This window comes from Anarhichas minor, unplaced genomic scaffold (assembly GCF_050575085.1).
Source record: "Anarhichas minor isolate MPS153535 unplaced genomic scaffold, ASM5057508v1 ptg000003l, whole genome shotgun sequence".
NCBI classification, from domain to species: Eukaryota; Metazoa; Chordata; class Actinopteri; order Perciformes; family Anarhichadidae; genus Anarhichas; species Anarhichas minor.
In genome coordinates, this window is record NW_027466449.1 from 18,637,581 (window position 1) to 18,654,181 (window position 16,601).

At 42.1% G+C, this 16,601-nt stretch overlaps 1 protein-coding gene across 1 annotated transcript; it reads right to left on the bottom strand.

Annotated features, from left to right (window-relative positions):
* Positions 1-1,026: 1,026 nt before the first annotated feature.
* On the bottom strand, positions 1,027-16,530 carry top1b (DNA topoisomerase Ib). Its single transcript, XM_076101303.1, has 21 exons — positions 16,236-16,530; positions 15,918-15,942; positions 13,981-14,071; positions 12,983-13,097; positions 12,762-12,817; positions 12,529-12,633; positions 12,340-12,430; positions 12,167-12,252; positions 11,273-11,388; positions 11,045-11,166; positions 10,844-10,966; positions 10,558-10,745; positions 8,495-8,639; positions 8,155-8,298; positions 6,995-7,180; positions 6,164-6,232; positions 5,946-6,060; positions 5,215-5,342; positions 4,981-5,075; positions 3,957-4,106; positions 1,027-2,330 (listed from the first exon to the last, which is right to left on the bottom strand). The coding sequence occupies exons 1-21, from the start codon at positions 16,266-16,268 to the stop codon at positions 2,228-2,230; spliced, it is 2,286 nt and encodes a 761-aa protein (XP_075957418.1). The 5' UTR covers positions 16,269-16,530; the 3' UTR covers positions 1,027-2,227.
* Between the last annotated feature and the right edge of the window lie 71 nt (positions 16,531-16,601).

Here is a 16,601-nt window from a genome sequence, read left to right on the forward strand (position 1 = left end):
ACGCCCCCTCATTGTTCATCAGTCATGTGATTGGACGCTGCAGCCGATCGGACTGATGAGATTTTGTTCAACATGTAAACAGTGAAGACGGATCACAGATTAAACTCTAGCTTTATATTTGATTCGTTTTCTGATTCAACATCTGGTTTAAATAAATGTTCATTGTAGACTGAACAACAAAAGGACCACAAACAACTTTCATCATTTATTAGAAAGATTTGTGTTTTCATGATCTGATGTTTCCCTCAATAACTTTTATTATGGATACAATATACTGTATATATATATATACATATATATATATATATACATACATATATATATATATATATATACATATATACACATACATATATATATATATATATATATATATATATACATACATATATATATATATATACATACATATATATATATATACATACATATATACACATACATATATATATACATATATATATATACACATACATATATATACATATATATATACACATACATATATATATACACATATATATATACATATATACATATATATATATACATACATATATACATATATATATATACATTCCTTGGATTGGCCTTTAAAATACGCCATTCTTTACCTTTATGCATTTATTTTGGCATAATTCCCCTACTTCCGGTAATGCTGCGGTTCTCTCGTTAGCTTGACGCAGCTCGTGCCTCCAGTAGGAGCGCCTGTTACCGGCCTCTTAAAGAGACAGACCTGATACTGTACTTCATAATTAGCTGTATTATTATTATAATTACCAATAAAAGCCCAAGTTTTGTTTTTATAATTGACAAACGTCTCTTCTGTCAACAAAAACAACAACAATAGAAACTATATCAGGAAATCAATTGTTTTTGATTATTGGTAATTGAACTATGATCTCTGACCTGACCGATCAGTTGATTACATCTCTGACAGGATTGTGTTTCTCTTTGTATACTTAGTGGATCGGCTTGATTTAATCCCTTTTTACACACATATAATAAAAACAAAAAGGAAAAGATCAATGTTTTATTCTGAAAACTACAAAGCTCAAAACAACAAGCATTCAACCAATCCAGAGTTGTGTGATAAATGATCAAATAGCACAAAATATTAATGACAAAAGTTATAATATCCATTCACATTTGGAAAACCTTAAGAAGCACACTTTTCTGCTTATTCACAGCGATACAAACACTACAATGATGGACCTCCTCTGTGATCCTTCTGTTTTTAAATCCACGTCCCTCTTTGAAAACCATGTGAAGGAACAGTCTCTCTCAGCTCCGGTACACGAAAACACGACAACACGATGTCGAACTTGAGCTGTTTCAAGTAAAATACGAGAGGATTGTTACGACTGTAAATCTGTGGACACACACACACACACACACGCACACACACACACACACACACACACACACACACACACACACACACACACACACACACACACACACACACACACACACACACACACACACACACACACGAGTTGCATATAAGCAATGAAGAGCTTCTTGTTGACGATGCATACAGCACACATTTCTTTATAAAACGCTGAATCATAGTTACTTAAAAATGACAAATAAATATGTACATCCCTGAAATAAAACAGCAAACCAAACTAAATGAAAAAGATGACATTCTGTGTGCGAATAATTACATGAACTTAGTGCTAGTGGGGTTTTCTATACTTCACACGACCACCAGTCTGTCATTTTATTATCATTTTATATACCAATCGTTCACACAATTCCACAAATTGAAATTCATCCTATTATCTCTCTCGTGTTGCTCCTCGCAGCCTCCCCGTACAAACATTTATTAATTCATTATTCTATGAGAATATAGAACGTCTCAGCAAAGTCTGATGGCTTACACATCTCAGTACAGTCGTGTCGTGACTAAAGATAATACTAACGTGTTCATCGGTGTTTTAATGGTGGGCAGATAGCCGCAGCTACATACACACTACTGTCATTTATTTTAAGAGAGTCGCCCATTGGCAGCTTCGTCACATGGTTCAGGAGTTCCTATATTCACAGCCAATCCATATGTGTGTATATATACACATATATATATATATATATATATATATATATACTGATGTCACAGCTCCAACAGCCGTGCCGTGACCACACACTGTGGGATCATTTGACATCGACTACAAACCTCTACAATCAAAGGCGTGTTTTGAAAAGATAAAACGTCAAAGTGTGTTTAAAACTCGTAGTCCTTCTCTGCCATGTCTATCGCCCAGGCAAACTTCTCCCTCTGGGTCTTGTTGTAGATCTTCTCAATGGGAACGACCCATTTCTTGCACCTGGAGAGGAGGGACGAAAAAAAACAACTCATCTGCTCACTATTCATTATTCAGGAAGTTCAAGGAAGAAGTGACAGAAAATCTCAAACGATTTGTTTTGTGTGCATTCTTAATGTCGGTACATCATCAGTGAGCATGGCTTGTTCCTGCTTGTTATTATTGAACTGGGGAAGAGTCCACTATGTATTGCTATATTAGTCTAACTACCAGTAAACACACTGCTGAGTACCTCGCCACCACTCAGCCGCTGCAGTTTAATTTGGTTTTTGGCTACAAGATTGTACGAAATGTTTTTTACCCCGACGATGACTTCGCCGCTTGTTTTTGAATTTGAATGAAATATCTTTTACGATGCCTTAAGATTTGTTTAAACTCGCGTTAGCCTCCGCAGACAGTACGCGAGCTCCGAGCATGAACGGAGGCGTTTATCCTCTCTGTGCTGTTCGTTGCATTGTTCTCTGAAACACCAGAGGACGAACAAACAACGTGAGCTGTGAGGAATCAAAAAGACGACGAGTGTAACTCAGAGACATGAACATAGACTGTAGGTTTAAAACACCATAAACCTCCACAGTGACCAGGAGGGATTGTAATTATCTATAAACTCATGTCTCATATTCATTCACTACTTTATTACCTTTATAGAAACCCTGTAAAGAAACAAGTCAAGTATTAAATGTATTATAAAGAAACTAAGGTTTAATATCTTGTAAAGAATTTGATTTGGCTGCAAAATATTTACTCAAATGTAGATTTTTAAGACATGTAAATAGTGTTTTAATCAGTGAACTATTTATAGCCGAATGGGTTGTATTCATTCAATCAATTAAATAAATATAATAAATTATTCTACAGTAAACTCCCCAAATACATAATGATGACAGTGCATAGCATATACGTAATAGACTTCGTCCCATATTAACGTAAATAGTAGCTCGCTAGCAGCTAACAACAGAAACCGCTCTCTGCAGGACAGAAATAACACGATTGGACCTCGATGTTTTCATCCCTGTCACACATATTCACACATAGCACTGCAGTGTACATGTAGGTTCCCATGCACCGCCCTACGAGCGGGGACCCCCCATCCCTTACACTCTTACAATCAGGGCAAAAAACACGGAGCATTCCTGAATCCATTGTGCTTTGAGGAGGAGGCTCTATCCATAAATAGCCGCGGGGGCACGAGTAAAAAGGGAGGGCCGAGCACTGCTCCCCTTTTGGCTGTGGCGTGGCCCCCTCCATTGAGCCACAGACAGCTCCTCATTGACTTCCCACATGGAGGAAGGAGTGCTGTTTGGGGACGCTCCCTGGCTTTTCAGAAACAAACCCCATTGTTCCTCGCGCTCACACGCTTTTCTTCCTCTTATTTTCCTTCTGCAGCCGTTAGCTTTTTCTTTCTTTTTTTTTCGCTTGTGCTGCTCCTTTTCCTACAATGCAAGAGCATTTCCTGCCTTTCTGTCATCAAGGTAGATGTGCACCCCCCCTACCCCCCACCCCAGAGACAGCTGGCCTATTAAACAGTAGGCGGCTTACTCGTTTAATGTCACCGTAACACCTGTAATCAAATAATAGTTAGCAGTGAATGAACGGAGGTAAACAGCTTCTGCTGTGCCACATAAATACCATGCGACAGAGATCCGGGGATCCAGGTAGTTGAGCTTGGAGGTGCCCAGAGCGATCTGCTTGTTCTCCTCTCGGTCGGTGGCCTGAACCTGGAGCTTCATCAGCTGCTCCTCTATCCTCTGGACAGCTTTACGCTTCAACTCCACAACCCTGGGAGACGCAGCGACAGACAGAAGAAGAGTTATAGTGAGTGAAAAACACGTCCTAAACATTATGAGGCTGATGTCTGTACAGATAAAACTAATGCAATGTTTACACCAGGCGGCAACCTCTGGTTCTGCAGAGTGAAACCAATGCTTCATGTGTTAAAGATGCATTCTCTCTAGTGTCCACCAGGGGGTGACTCCTCTGGTTGTATAGAAGTCTATGAGAAAATGACTCTACTTCTCTCTTGATTTATTACCTCAGTAAACATTGTAAACATGAGTTTATGGTCTCAATCTCTAGTTTCAAGTCTTCTTCAATACAGCATGATGTTCATTTAGTACATTATGGTCCATTTAGAGTCAAACAGACCATAAAGCAGGGGATGCTTTAGGGCGGGGCTACACGGTGATTGACTACTTAGCTAGCTTGCTAATCCCACCATGCTTTAATGCTACACTGGTTATAGAAAATGAGCTGAACAAAGTTGTCACTCATATGGTGATAGCAATGTGCTTTCCTACACTAGGACAAGAGTGTGCAGATGACGCATTAAGTTGTCAAATTTTATTTATGGAACAGCTGTCGAGTCAGCTAGCTAGCTCGTTAATCCCACCATGCTTTCATGCTCCACAAACTGACGTCTGTTGTTGCTGTGTGACATGTGTGACGCTCTACAAATTAAAGTTCAAAGAGTCTCAACTTCTTTTTTCAGCGCTCCAGTGAAGCGTCAACCAATCATGTTTTTGTTTCACCCTGTTCCGTTCCACCTAGCGACGGCTGTTAGCCAGTTCCCAGCGCTATTCAACGACATAACTACGTCAACGGCCACGCTCCATTTTGTTGCTTTTGTGACGGCGGTCCGGTCCGGCTTTCTTACCTTTTGCTCTTGTCGTCATGGGAAGCCTTGTGTTCAGCCTTGGCAGCCTTCAGCTGCTTCCTGGCTGCAGACAGCTGATTCTGTTTCTCATCAATCTGCAATCACAGCAAACAAAGTGAGTGAAGTAGAGAACCTGCATCACTTAGAGAGGAAATGTCTTCACACCGTACCCTGAACCACAACACTTGTGGGGGGACAACAAAACCGAGGAGAAGTTGGAGCACAGGGGTTTACCTTGGTCTGAAGGTTCTGCATGGACTTCTCAAATGTTTTGGGTGGAGCTCTCTGGTGGTTGCAGAGGATGGCCACCGCCCGGTTGGCCCGGTTGTAAGACAGGACTTTAGCTGGGAGGCTGTCCTCAGCTGGAGACCCAACAATTACACAACAAGGTGGGAGAAGTAGTTCAAAATTATTAACATTTTTTGAAATAACTCACCCAAGTTTTGCAGTGATTATGCATTTAAAGGCACAATAAGTCTATTCTTAAAAAATACATTTTTACAATACATCAGTTTATGTTCAATGTTGAATATTTCACCACAAAGCCTTTGTGGGAGAAGATCAAGATTTGCTGTATTATCTGTCCTTGTCAGATATTAGCTACAAACAGATACTTTCCATTTATAATGTATATTTAAGCGTGATTATTGATAACACCAGATTCCTTTAATCTATTCTACACTTATTGAATAGACTTCACTGTTCTGTTGGTGTTGACTTTTATGCATGCTGTGTCTGTCATACATGTGATAACATCAGGTAGTTTAAAAAGAATAAGAATATATATATATATATATATATTGAGAATTATGCAGCACATTGTGTCAAATCTTATCGCCATTTTCAGCTCATAAAAAGTGCAAGAACAAGCATTTTTCATGTGTAAAAATAGTGATAAACTATAAAGAGCGATTGCGAGTTTTAACCGTGTTGAGAGTCATTCAAGTGAAGCTGCTGTAACTCACGGCAGGCGAGTTCCTTGAGCTGCTGCTGCAGGGTGATGGAGGCGTTGTAGGTGCGAAAGACCTTCGCCGTCAGGCCGTCCATCAGCTCCTGAAGGTGCTTATTCAGGATAGAAGTCTGCGGGAGAGAAGAGGGTGCAGTTAAAAAAAACTAGAGCTTTAAACAGTTCACTTAAGACTGAAGCTTCGGAGGCAGATATTCACGTGTGTGTGTTTCTTACATTCAGTCTGTCGAAGAGGTCGTCTTCAGGCTGCTTGTTCTCCAGGAACAGCTGGAGGTTCTTAAACACCTGATCGGAACAACAGCAAAGATTCATTATTATCTCCACAAGGAGGATCATGTGATCTCTGTGTCCGTCCACGGCTAAACTCTCATTCAGTAAACACACTGCTGAGTACATCGCTGCTACGCCGGCAGCCATCTTGGTGAGTTTAGTTCTGTGTCTTATACGTTTGTGTGTTTTTACGTTTGAATGAAGTGAAGTGTGGGTTGTATTCATTCAGTCACTACATCAGTGGTCATTGCAGACACACCTGGTGGAGATCTGTACTCATGAAATCACTCACATGTAACACTTCAGACTGACAGTGTTGCGTGTAAAATCACATGTCTGCCAGATGGGGGCGCTACATCATGTCTGTTCATGATGACACGTGCAGCTGGTTCATTCCAGGTTAATTTCTCTCTTGTATAAACTTCTCTGGGTGAGGATGGGGCTGCAGAGAGGAAGTGTAGCCAAACAGACGGTGCCCAGGCGTGTTGAAGAATTTGTGACTGAAAACAGAACATGTGTCATGTATGTTTGTGTGTGTGTGTGTGTGTGTGTGTGTGTGTGTGTACTCTGGTAACAGCAGGAAGCAGACCACTCCGAGGCAGCGCTGACGGAAAGCTTTTAGTGCCTGATCACCTGTCTGTGCAAACATCCTCCTCAGGGAGGCGACTTCTTATCTCATTAACACTTTATTAACATATCTGTCGAATACACACCCAACACCACCCTCATAAATACCAGCCTAAACCACAGTCTTGTGCTTTAAGTTCTCCTTCTTACCCTCTTCTCCACGGGGATCTTGTTGTAGTAGCGGATGGAGTCCTTTCCCAAGAAGTCAAACTCCACCACATACTCCTGGTCGTCCATCTTGGGGTACAGCTTGATGTGCTCCACCCGCAGCGAGCAGCAGCCGACGGTGTCCGCCGTCTCACCTTCCTCCTTTTCGTTACCCGCCCTCAGTGCAAGCTACAGAAGTAACGTGATCACACATCGTGAGTATTATCAAGACTTGAGAGTTTTCTCAGGATTTGTTCTCTGAACTTACCGACAGTAAAAAGCCCTTGCGGTTAAAGTGTGTGGGATTTTGGCGGCATCTAGTGGTGAGGTTGTAGATTGCAACCAACTGAAACTTCTCCCATGTGCCAAACGTGTAGAACTACAGTAGGCTAAACGAAAACATGAAAACACATGGCAGTGTTTTGTGTTCAGGGCTTTGTGGCTGAATTTACATTTGTTTGTTGGTTTTAGGAAAAGATCGTGTTTCGGTTCAAATAAACCCTTTTTGTTCGGGATCTGTAAAGATATAAACTATTCTTTCTTAGCTAACGACAATACAACCATTCTAATTCTCAGGAGATTATAAACTAACGAAAACATACTTATTAAATGAACAGTGTGTCGCATTTATGGGGATCTATTGGCAGAAAAGGAATATACTATTAATAAGTATGTGTTCCTGGTTGCGATCTGCCACCTCACCACTAGATGGCGCCAAATCCCACACACGGCACCTCTATTATTATATTCTATTTCTTCCATGAGACCCCCCTGAGGGGAGCAGAGCGGAGCCGCACAGACTGTGTTGTGTGGATTATGTTGTGCATTAACCGTTGCAACTATCTAGAGCGTGTCGAGATAAACCGCAGAATTTTTGGGAAGAAAACTATTCTGTTTTCAACCAACATGTTCGAGGGAAATTGAATAAAATAAAAACCCTTTGTTTTGCTTTCACCTATGAGCGTTGCAGGTTTAAACTCAGCTGCTGGTTTTGGACGCTACATGTAGTGAATTTAAAATTCCAGCATTTCATTGTAACATTGAGGGTTAGGGTTAGCTTTACTATGATGGTAGATTTCATTCTCCATCCAGTGCTTCAGATGAATCACAAAGATAAGATGGTGTTTGTAATAAACTAGGTTGTTTTTTGTATTTCTCCTCACCTTGTCTATGAAATAAAGAGCCACCGCTCTCTGCCGGATCCTCATCTCTTTTGACTTCCAGTCCTCTCTATACTGGGTACGGATGCGATCCACACACTTCTTCAACCGACGAGCAGTCTCATATTTCTGCCAGTCTTTCTCCCCCTGCACACACACACACACACACACACACACACACACACACACACACACACACACACACACACACACACACACACACACACACAAACAGTTAATTTAACAGGGAAACGCTGGATTTTTTGTTTCCATCAATGAATAACTGGAGAAATATTGACATTTAGGATTAAGTCCGTTATTTGAGAGTTGAAGCTGAGGGTACCTTGATCCTGGAGCTTGGATTCAACATGATGTACTTGATGGATCCCTGGATGTTCTCCGTCCAAGAAGCCAGCCAGGTCACCTTGTTGTCATGTCGAACCTCCTTCCACTGTGTCCCTGGGGGAGGTTTAGGCTGCTTGGAGTCCCTGCAGAAGAAAGGCAGGTTTACCAGAAATAAGCATGGAATCTGTCCCCTACGTATGTTTTTCTCCGTCGTCTCCGTGACGTCACAACAGAGGTTTCTGAAGAGTCGTATTGAGGCTCAAAGTGAGCAGATCCACCTGTCTCCATCTTGGCAGTAGTGACACAGAATAACAACCAAAATGTTACGATTAACTTTCATAAAGTGAAAACACACTGAAAGGGTTAAAGTTGTAAGACAAAAACACGGACAACTTTAAGACCGGACATCAACGTGGTAGAGACCTGTCAATCACTGTGTAGCCCCGCCCTAAAGCATCCCCTGCTTTATGGTCTGTTTGACTCTAAATGGACCATAATGTACTAAATGAACATCATGCTGTATTGAAGAAGACTTGAAACTAGAGATTGAGATCATAAACTCATGTTTACAATGTTTACTGAGGTAATAAATCAAGAGAGAAGTAGAGTCATTTTCTCATAGACTTCTATACAACCAGAGGAGTCGCCCCCTGGTGGACACTAGAGAGAATACAGCTTTAACACATGAAGTTTTGGCTTCACTTTAAAGAACCGGAGGTTTCCGCCTGATTTATTTCAGACCTGAAAAAAAAAATGTACCTCTAAAAAATATTTGGGCTTTCTTTTCATTTCAATGGGTCAGTCTAAGATTAACATTATATTGTAAAAACACAGCTATGGGACAATAGCGAAATGTACAACAAACTACTTTACAACCAGTATGTGGGGCTCCACTTGTCCTCCCTGGGTCATGTTATTGTTCACACGCACGCACGCACGCACGCACGCACGCACGCACGCACGCACGCACGCACGCACGCACGCACGCACGCACGCACGCACGCACGCACGCACGCACGCACGCACGCACGCACGCACGCACGCACGCACGCACACACACACACACACACACACACACACACACACACACACACACACACACACACACACACACACACACACACACACACACACACACACACACACACACACACACACACACACACACACACACACACACACACACTTCCCGTTAGGTATGGAGTGACGGACACAAAAAGAAAAGTCTTCCCGCTGTCTATGAATCACAACATGGCTGTTAGAAGATGGACGGGAGGAGATGAAGAGGAAAGAAAGTGAAAAGGAGAGGTCGAACAGGGACTGAAGACAAAGAAAGAGTCTGCATGTGTCCTTCTGACGGACTAATAACTTCCACAAGCACACACTTGATTATTCTGTTACATGTTCACACCGTACTCTTATAACTCACACACTAGTCACACAATGTACTTCACCTACAACGGTTCGACAGGGCCACCTTGTGGTAAAAACTCAGTACTAGACGTACTACCAACATTAAGTCTTCCTGTGCATCCACAGAAATAAACTCAGGGTCCACATAGAGTAGGGGGGGGGCACACAGATATAGACAACGCTCACATTCACACCTACGGGCAATTTAGTCATCACTTAACCAGAGCTGCATGACTTTGGGGGAAAAACACCACGCTGACAATGGGGAGAACATGCAAACGTCACACCGTCCAACCCGGGAATCGAACCCCGGCCTCTGTTGCCTGTGTGGGGAAACCAGTGCAATACACCACACCACCGTGCAGACCCAAGCTCAAAATCTTGTCGTCCTCTAACGTTACGGCCGTCAGACAAACTATGCTACAAACTATGAGATCAAGTCTCCTGTAAAACAAATAGATAATAAACAGTAAAGGACCGATGCTCGTCTATCAAACAATGGTGGTTAGAGTGGTGACATCAAGACATTGTTGCCAGAAACAGACGCAATGTAGAAGAAAGACAAATATCCGTGGCAGTGATAGCAGTGATAGCCGTGATAGCCGTGATAGCGGTGACGGTGATACCGGTGACGGTGATGTTACCCACTTGCTACAGTTAATGATGATGTCTTGGGGTCTGATGCGGCGTTTCAGCATCCCCATCTTCGGGTGATCTCCTCGTCCTCGGAACAGTCCCGGCGGCTCGATGCGGAAGTTTCCGATCCTCTCCTTGTGGTTGTCCATGATGCAGAAACCGTACTCCTGGAGGAGTCTCTCGTTCTCCTCTTTGATTTTCTGCAAAAGTGCATGAAAATACAATTAAAACAAAAATACAACGACGGTGATGTAATGTTTTCAGGGGTTTGGGAGAGTCTGCGTGGACGCAGGCCGACCTGTTTCTCCGCTTTGGACATCTGTTTCCTGGCTTCTGATTGGGCCTTGAAGTACTCACTCATCTCACCGAAGTCGCACTTGTTCAGGTCGCTGAGCTTTGATTTCTCCTCCGATGTCATTTCCTAAAAGGTGACAGAGAAGACTGATGAGGCATGCACGGACTCAAATAGGTCCCAGCGGCTGTAGATCATCTTCCTCACCTTCCTCCAGTCCTTGAAGAAGTTCTTCCTGAAGATGTCCTTGGTGGTGTACTCGTGATCCAACATCTTGGCGAAAAACGTAGCAACCTCCTCGGCAGGAGCATTCAGTTTCATGGGCTTACCTACGAATACAGAAAGAAAATCACATTGTAGTAATTATTATGAACCCGTAGAGACCCACATTTCTGTGTTTTTTAATAATATAATATAAATGTTTGACGGACTCACCATCATAGTAGAACTTGACTTTGTCAGGCATGGCGTCATACGGCGGAGCAAACACTGGACCCTTGTGCTCAAGGAAGCGCCATTTGGATCCGTCGGTGGCTCGTTCCTCCTCCCACCTGACGACATGGAACATACAGCCGTGAGAGAAAGGACGACAACATGGCCGCCCTGCTTCTCAGTGGCTGTTTACATCAGCTAACTGTAATTGCTGTGTAACTTCCTGAGGAAAATAAACTATTTTGATGAGGAAACTACTCAGTATTCTGGGCAACGCCTCTCGTCCCCTGAACGCCTCACTGAAGTCACTTCAGAGCCCCTTCAGACGTGGACTGAGACCACCACAGACCACCATAGACCACCACAGGAAGTCTTTTCTACCTGAGACCATCAAACTATATAACCCCTCCCCCTTCTACAGGAGGGACAACTGAAAAATGATCTATAACAACAATAATAACCACACCGTGTGCTGTATTACATTTCATTTAATGTGAAATAATATTTTCATTAATCGATGCGCAATATAACTTTCTACTGTATCACCCTGAAGATGATGCTGAATATTACTTTTCTATTGTAGTTTCTATTAGGCTCGAGTGTTAGTATCACTTCTGACACACTTTGTACTTTTACTCGTGTTTAATCTGTGATGTGTTATTTTACTTTTTCTATTTTAGTTGAATTCTTTTTTCTGTATTTGTTTATCTTAGTCTTATTGCTATTCTATTTTAATTATTTATTTTACACCTAATAGTTGTTATTCTATTATTCATATATGTTTATATTGTTATTCTATTCTTCTGTTGTAATCTTAATGAAGCGCTGGCACAAGAATTTCCTTCAGGATTAATAAACTTCTATCTAATCTAATTTAGTCCCTGAACATCATCTCACCATTTCCACTTCTCCTCCTCCTCTTTTTTCCCTTTCTTTCCCTCCGTGGCCTTCTTGTCTTTTGTCTTCTTCTTGGGCTTGATGTCCTTAAAGCGAGTGAAGAGGACAGAATAAATGTGGGGAACACCAACACACGAGAACGTAATCAGCGTAAAGAAAGAAACGTAACGCACCTCGTCCTCGTCCTCCTCTTCGTACTCATGCTTCCTCTTCTTGGCATTCTTGTCGTGCTCCGTCTTCACTTTTTTGGGCTTGTATTCAAATCTGAAAAACAAACGTATCGATTGGTCGAAACTGCACCTCAGATGACAGAACAGGAAGCATAAAGATCTGGTTTAAATAAATCTTGTTTAGACGCCCACCCTTCATCGTCGTACTCTCGTTTGGACGTCTTGTTGTGTTGGGGAGACGAGTAGAAGCCGTTGTCTTCTTCAGGTTCGCTCTTAATGGCGGCCGGACTTCTTTCTCTGCGTCAAACATCGAGCTGAATATTAGCGACGAAACATCTCGATGATCATAACCAAACAATGACGAAGCACTTCTGTCCAACATGTCTTTCTTATCACATCTGACAGGACAACGTTACGCCGTTTACCTCACATATCCATTCTCTTTCTCCTTTTTTGGCTTTTCTACTTGGGATGTTTTGATCTGCGGGAAAACGGGGAAAAATACGAAGTCAAATGTACTAAACTTGAACTGGACAACTTTTTAAGTTGATGTTACAAAGTAGAAATGATGTCCTGATGAAAACAAACAAAACATTGAGACTTAAAGGCCTTAAATGAGAGGCAGGCGGACTGCCCGTTGACGAACCTTGTCTTCTCTCCTCTTCTCTCTGTGTTTCTCCCTGTGCTTGTCTGAGCTGCCGTTGCTGTGCTTCAGCTTCTCTTTGTCTCTGTGTTTCTTCTCAGAGTGCTCCTTGTGTTCGCTGAGAGGTCAGAGGTCAAGGGTGAGACGGTCAGACGTGGTCCAGATGTGCAGACACAAAAAAGATGTCGTTGACAAAACACCGACCACCAGACGTATTCAATTAAAACTACTTTTACCAAACAATGACAATAAGAACGGAGACAAACATCCTTCAGCCCAAAAGTATTTAAACGGGACAAAGAGAAGACGGGACCAGCGTCCCGCAAACACTCACATTACAAATGCTCTGCAGATGTCTTTCATGGACTCGTTGAGATGAATGTTGTCTGATTTAACATAACAAGGTTCTATTAACGTCAATGAAATCAGCACTACGCTCTTAATGTTAAGGGTTCTTCCTGAAGGGATGAGGTTCCACCGAGAACCGTTTGCTCCTGAAGAACTGAAGGTTTCTTTGTGAAACTAAGGGTTCCATTAAGAGACTTTGTCAATCACCCCCAAAAAAAACCTCTTTGGAAGAAAGAGTTCTTGAAGGTTTGTTGAAAGCATAACAGTCAAAGGCCCCTCATGGCCCCAAGAACTGAACCAGGATTGTTGTGGGTTTTGTCTGCACCACATCAGCCCGGTCCTTTAGGAACCTCATGAGGCCCAGCGCTGCTGGACGTGGTTCCCATGGCTCACATGGTTCTAGTTAGCACCTTTATTCCTCAGAGTGCACCCTGGGAGATTCTTTCAAGTTTGTGTTTGCTCCCACATGCACAGACTTCTGTCATTAAAGATTCAGACTCGACAGCTAAAAGCTGCAGCTCATAACAGGATACGAAGCCGACATGCAAGCAGGTACGATGATCAATTCAGGAGCTGTAGGAAACCTGCATTGATCAGTTTATATGCAGAAACAACTGGAGTTTAGTCCACGATGAAAGAAGCAGAGCTCCTACCTGTTGCTGTGCTTGATCTTCTCTCGCTCCTTGTCTTTCTTGTGGTCTTTGTGTCGGTGTTCTTTGTGCTTGTCTTTATGTTTGTGGGCGTCTGCGACACAAACGAGAGAAACCTGTTTAACAGCATTACATCTTTCTTTTGCCAAACGTGTCTCTCTGAGAATGAATGTGGACGCAGCTTTGTGTTTATTTGAGCTGAGAAGTGTCAGAACACAAGCAGACAGAATTTTTAAAAAGCATCCGTCTGCAAGTGAACGGGGTTGTTTTTTGTATTACAAGTTTTCTAAAATGTTATGATTTAATGTGAACATTGAACATGAATATTGGATAAAGTCAGGTTCAAAATTATTGTTTCATGTTGTTGACATAATAGAGTCAAAGGTTTTTACAGAGAGGATTATAGATATCTCTTTATATCAATCAATAAATCACAAAATACTGTCAACAGGCATAAAAACAAATCTATTTCCTCCATGTTTTATTAATAAATGTGTATAAACGAGTGTGTGAGTGATGTGTTAACCTTCAGCACACAGAGAGGAATGAAACAGTGAAGTTTGGTGAATGTAAGAGCTGCTGAAGTGGAGATTTATCATCAGAGTCTGAGAACAAACTCATTTAGAGGAAACGTCCTTTAAAGAGACGTTTAGTTACATTACAGACATTTAGAGACTCTACAGGTGAACACATGAACTCATAGATATCACCATGAAACTTCACCACTTCATCACTCACATTAAGAGACTCTACAGGTGAATAGAGTCACAACATGTATTACAAGTTTTCTGAAATGTTATGTTTAAATATGCAAATGAGGCATTATGTAAAGGTAACCTTTGGTGAATTTAGCAGAAATCTACAAAATAGTAAAATAAAAACCCGAATGTGTGTTTCTGATGTTTTCTGAAAGAAGACGAGTTATGGAAGCAAAATAAACTAAATCTCTATATTGACCAGTGCTCTCTGTTACACGCTGACCTACAATCCTCCATCTTCATCCTCTGGCCACACCTGTACAGTGATGAAGCCTTCAGCTTCTCTCAGTGCAGCTATTCAGATGATTACTCTGTCACAATCATTTCTGACACGAGTCTAATATTAAAATGTTCCCCGCTGAGAGAAAGACCCGTTTTGGCTTGATCATCACCTCGTGGCGCCCTGTTGTCATGGCAGTTTTAATAAACTGGTTATCATCTGCTCTATGAAACAGTAACGCGCATCCCCAAATAATAATAAAACCAAATCAATTGACACAGTGTTCTGCTTCACATCAGGCACCAATTAAACCTCCAAGAAAAACGGAAAGTGCTCTGAACTTTGCAGGAGTAACGGATACTCTGTGATTCGTGCAGATTAAATGCACTGCTCTATGCATATATATGCTTTTAATAATAATGCAACTTTCTCCTCTGTGTGACTTGGAAGTTTTCCCCCCCATGTGTGTGCGGATGTAAAGGCCTGCAGCACAGAGATGGAGGCCGGGTGTCTGCTGCTGCTGCTGCTGCTGCTGGTGAGATACGGGGGCCGAGGAGAGCCGATCAACGCCCAGCTCTCGCCTCCATATCACGGCACACAATTCGGCCGAGGCACGCAGAAAAAGAAAATGGCGCAGAGACTAAGTCCTCAGCCCCAAATCGGCCACTTTCGGCTCCAAAATTCACCGTTATTGCACGCGCATATTGTCAAAACCGAGCATGCAAAATAAACACGACGCCAGGCCCCGTCGGTGCACACAAACAGATTCACAATCGGAGGCTCGCAAGTGTGCATTCCAGACCCTCTTTTTGAACAATAGCCGCAACAGAGTGGAGGAGAAGGGACTTAGTCTCTGGGACGCCATTTCTGTCCTTTTAAAGAACTAAACAGCAGACAGATCGCGAGTCCGGCTGCACATCAGAGAGAATAGAGATAAAATGAAGCCTCTTCAGAGGACCTACCGCTTCCTTTGGATCCATAATTGACCTGGAAATTATGAAAAAAGACGATTTTAATATTGCAATTTTGGAAATGCCGGTAAGCTCGGTTATTCAAGTTTCAATAGGCACACAAAATGAACCCTGGAAATACAGGAATTTATTTTTTTGCCAACAATAAACTACATGACACGACACATAAATCTAAAGTTTATACAAATAGGAACTTATTATATTAGCTGTAGCGTTATTCCACATAATTACAATTCACACTCCAGTTATTACAAAGGAATGAACACAAAGCTGATTAACATAAAAATGATTTATTGACTACATGGTTACCTGCGAGTTCCCGTGTGCATGATCTGCGCTCATGGTCGCGGTGTTTGTGTAGAGCCGGTGAAGTTATTATCACAGCGGACAGCTGTTCGGGATGCAGAGGCTCAGGGAAACCTCTGCCGAATGGAGTCCCAGCGTCTGCACACTGCGCATGCTCACACTGACGGAGGAAAAATACTCTGCGTGGTGCCTACCTGAACCAAAATACCAAGTCAAGTGTGGATAACTCTGCGTTACAGTTGCACTACTTTTCATATATTTTATATATTACATCCATAAAGGACATCACCTGGAGCATCGTGTTCTTCCAGCTTCTCTTCATTCAACACTATTTATGCTCATTAATTGTACTTTAATTCAGTTCTTATA